The sequence below is a fragment of the Monopterus albus genome, unplaced genomic scaffold (assembly GCF_001952655.1).
Source record: "Monopterus albus unplaced genomic scaffold, M_albus_1.0 scaffold103.1, whole genome shotgun sequence".
NCBI lineage: Eukaryota > Metazoa > Chordata > Actinopteri > Synbranchiformes > Synbranchidae > Monopterus > Monopterus albus.
In genome coordinates, this window is record NW_018127983.1 from 1559148 (window position 1) to 1563622 (window position 4475).

General features: G+C 40.3%; 1 protein-coding gene across 2 annotated transcripts in view; it reads right to left on the bottom strand.

Annotated features, from left to right (window-relative positions):
• Positions 1-1401, bottom strand: part of dtymk (deoxythymidylate kinase (thymidylate kinase)) — a 3011-nt gene extending 1610 nt beyond the window's left edge. Inside the window, exons 1-4 of one of the 2 annotated variants that reach the window (XM_020610059.1) lie at positions 1246-1401; positions 1008-1114; positions 397-513; positions 104-301 (exon numbers count right to left, since the gene is read on the bottom strand). In XM_020610059.1, coding sequence (XP_020465715.1) covers positions 104-301; positions 397-513; positions 1008-1114; positions 1246-1375 — 552 coding nt within the window. In that variant the 5' untranslated portion in view covers positions 1376-1401. Of the gene's footprint in view, positions 1-103; positions 302-396; positions 514-1005; positions 1115-1245 lie in introns of both variants that reach the window. The other variant, XM_020610060.1, reaches the window with a different exon arrangement.
• Between the last annotated feature and the right edge of the window lie 3074 nt (positions 1402-4475).

Consider the following 4475-nt stretch of genomic DNA (forward strand, 5'->3'; position numbering starts at 1 on the left):
TCTGTTATTTATCAAGGGGTGCCTAAACTTTTGCATGAGACTGTATATTCAACCATTTTCAAGTGTCAACTGGGAATAAGTCTAAAATCAGACATGCACATACCTGCCAGTTCACTGAAGAATCCTTCAACAGCTGTTCAAAATTCTGTTTAACTGCTTTTTGGAAAGCACTGGTCTCATACCTTTCATCTCCAAACTGACCTCTGAGAGCAGCCTCAGCAGGGCTGAGCTGTAGATAGAGAACAAGGTCTGGCTTTGGCAGTCCCACCTCAGGGTTCCTGCACCAGTCCATACTGAAACCCTGAAGAGGGGACACGCCAAGCTCATAAGAAATCAGTGGCACGTGGAATAACAGTTTGATGGATGCAGCATTTGAAAGACGAAGGAAAGACTCACTTGTTTTGCACTGCTGAAAGCAACTCCAGAGAAGGCGTACCTGTCCACAACCAGAGTGACTCCTTGCTCCAACTTCCTTTTCATCAAAGGTCTGTGGGTCAGAATAACTTCATTATGCTACATAGAAAAATACAGGCTCTAATTACAACAGGTACCTTTCAGTTATTGACAGAAAGCTAGAATGTGTTTTTTTTTTCATTCTTGAGACTGAAACAGCAAAAGCAGAAAATTAAGCACATTTACTCAAGGTTATGTGCAGCTTTGAACAATATGGCAGGTGATATTTTATATAGTTATCAACCAATTCCATAAGAAGACCCAAACCTGTTCTACATTTTAAACTTGTCATGATAAAGTTGTACCAGCAGGCTTTCCCCCCCACAGCTCACATTTTGACTTATCATAGCAGGAACGCCTATGGAGAATCAGAACCATTATGAAGGACTAAACTCCAATGCAAGCTTCATTAGTGCTACAAAGTGCTCCTGTGCTTCATATTGTACTATTTTTACATAAAATGCTGAATGTAGGACTGTTGAATAACGGGTTTTGTTGCCATCTTAAGTGAAGCACTGGACTATTTTTTTAAACCTGAAGTAAGGATCTTACACCATTTCCCAGCGGTTTGCAGAAAACAGCAGATGCACGGCGTGGTCCTCAAAATCTGTGTCGCTCTTCAAATAGGCGCTGATCTGCTGCCCAATTGGTGTGGTCCTGTCTGCACCAACAAGGCACACGACAGTCTATCACACTAACGTTTAACAACCGAGAAGTTCTATTTGCGCTACACATCTACATGGGGACTGAAAAACACACACAAAGCACAGTATTGCTAACGCCAGGCCTCACCGGGGAATGTGATCAGATCTGCGGGTCGGTTGCTCTGTTGTAAAGCCTGAACCAGTTTCTTGCACTGTGTCGTTTTCCCGGCTCTGTCCATACCCTCCAGCACGATGAGAGCTCCTCTTTTACCCGCCATTACAGCAGCAGCCTGTACACTGACGGAAATGATCTCTTGGTCTTCCGGTCCCTCATCTTGCGTTCCGTCTTCTTTTTATTGAACATATTTACAAACATACAAGGCAAATAAGTAAAACTGTCAACAGAACCCATTAAGAACGGAACAAGAAATCACACACCTAATAACGGAACAGAACAAAGTAAATTAAAGAAAGAGAGGGGGGGAACAAAAAATAATAATAAAATAAATAACTACATTAAAACATATAGCCAGGGGCTTATAATAAATCAAATCGTCCAATTGCAGACAAAAGACATCGGGCTCCTTTAACACTCTTGTAGCCCAGGGATTCTTTAAATGCAGATATTTCATCCCTAAACGCATCTAAACAAGGTTGACTTTTACTCCATTTACATTTATGAATATAATATTTAGCCAAAATGATAAAGTTATTCAACCAAGAATTCCACATCTTTTTCTTTCAGAGATATACCAAATTTGATGCTTTCTAAAGTGAAGGGTGCTAAGAAATCAATTTTAAACCTGAGCCAGTCATTTAAACATGCCCAAAAGTTAGATGTACGATTACAATAGAAAAACAAGTGATCTGTGGTCTCTGTCTGAGAGTTGCAAAAAGTACAACAGTTCTCATCCATATTAAATTTCAGTCGTAAGAATTCTTTAGAAGGGTAGAATTCATTCAGCATCTTGAAATGCAACTCTTTGGCTTTAGGAATTATGGGGAATGAGATGTATCTCTTTCTTATTTCACAAACCATATGGCCTGAAAGACCATCAAATACATAATTTCTTTTTGCAGGTGAAGGATAACATATATTAAGAAGCTGAGCTCTGATAAAGGAGTTAGAACATTGCTCATCAATCACATTTATGTTGCTGATCTTTAAAGGACATAGTTCCTGATTGACAGAAGAGTACAGAATATCCTGTGACCCCATCTGTTTAAGCTGGAAGGGAACAGCGTGAATAATCCTCTCATATGTATTCCTTGATGAAGACAAGTTAAATTTCATAGATACTTCAGAATAGGTCAATAAATCGCCTCTACCATCCATTAGATGAGCAATAGACCAAATCCCCTTCTTCAGCCACTCTTTCATAAATAGTGATTTTTTTCTTAAATAAAATACGGCGATTGTTCCAGATAGGCATATTGTGTGGAGAAAAGTTATGCTTGAACACCAGTTTCCAGTATTGAAGAACTTGTTGATGGAAGGCAGATAGACTCAAGGGCAACTTACTGAGTTCAAAATCACAACTTAAAAGAAATTGAATTCCCCCAACTTTTTTGAAAATCGCATTTGGAATTGCATACCAGAACAAATCTCCGTGCTTCATAAAGCCTTGCGGCCATTTTATTTTAATCATCCCATTCATCATATCAAAGTCGATAACTTTCAATCCCCCATCTTCATGGCTTTTCAACATGTCATTTTTCCTAATATAATGGCATTTATTTCTCCAAATAAAGTTTAGGTTAACTTGGTTTATCATTTTTACCATTCTAGATGAAATAGCTAATGAGTATGCTGGATAAGCAAGCCTGGACAGACTTTCTGTCTTTGTAAGTAATATTCTCCCAAACACCGACAGGTCCCTCTGCAGCCAGCTGCTTAGTATTGATTTACCTTTGTCAGTACTTTTTCCAAAGTTGTACCTTTCCCTAAATTCCTTGCTTTTGCCAATATTGAGTCCTAGATATTTAATTTCTTTTGTAACTGGGATACCATATAATGATGCTGAGGGATGACCATGTATTGCCACCGTAACTCATTCAAAATATAACAACCAAAGTGAGGTTATTTTGTGTGTTTTGTCAATTCTGTGTAGTTCTGGGTTGGATGGGTATTTCCAAATAAAGTGTCAGTAGGAGGCAGTGTTGACACGGTCATAGGAGGAAAAATGAGCGAATGGGCTTCCGTTGCCCAAAAATCAAAACCAGAAGGAAGAGCAGGGAGTGTAGACACGTGTTGCAACACAGAAATATGATTGTCACAGTACGGATCAGAGAGAGAGAGAGAGAGAGAGAGAGAGAGAGAGAGAGAGAGAGAGAGAGAGAGAGAGAGAGAGAGAGTGTGTATATTGCGATGGGTTATTACCAGAACTGGCCGTAAAAAGTCATAAGAGTCTTAACTGGTTGAACTTTGGCTGAAGATGTACCACTCTGTGTATCACATTCTGCGGTTGGTTTTTTGATGCACCTGATGACTGGAGAGGAAAAAACCAAGACTGCGCTTTGGACGAGCTGTCACTCAAGAGCTGAGGAAGAGCGAAGGACGAGCTGAGGGTCTGTGACCTAGGAGCCACGTCTGGAACAGTGGAGAGGATTGGGACGAGCTGAGGGCCTGTGACCCAGGAGCCACGTCTGGAACAGTGGAGAGGATTGGGACGAGCTGAGGGCCTGTGACCCAGGAGCCACGTCTGGAACAGTGGAGAGGTTTGAACAACCGGGTTTTTGATGCACCTGATGACTGGAGAGAAAAAAACCAAGACTGCGCTTTGGACGAGCTATCACTTCGAGAGCTGAGGAAGAGCGAAGGACGAGCTGAGGGCCTGTAACCTAGGAGCCACGTCTGGAACAGTGGAGAGGTTTGAACAACGCCGCTTTTCCTTCACTCATACAGAAAAGCGCAGAGATCTCAAACTAAATAAACAATAAACTGATTCTGAAACTAAATCTGAGGAAACTAAAATCACATTACCCGGGTAGATGGACACCTGATTTGGTTTTGTTTATTTTTTATTTTATCAGAGCCCTGGGGGGTTTCTTTTGTTGTTAGTCTTCATAATGTTGATGGTTGACATGAGGTAACCAGATTCACTGTTAATTGACTGAGAAAGAAATTAAATAAATGCCGGCTATGTTGTGGTTCAAATTTAGTCTGTGTTGTGTGATATATTCCCCCCCACTCCTCCTAGAAAAAGGAACCTAGTCGGGTACCTGTACACGTATTTCACAGTGTGCTAGGCCCGGATTACACCACTAATTCACATTTGTTAACATTTAAAGTAGTGATGCACCGAAATATAAATAAATAACTTGAATTTGATGAATCTGAAATGAAAAACTAAAATCTAAAATATTTTTAACAATAAA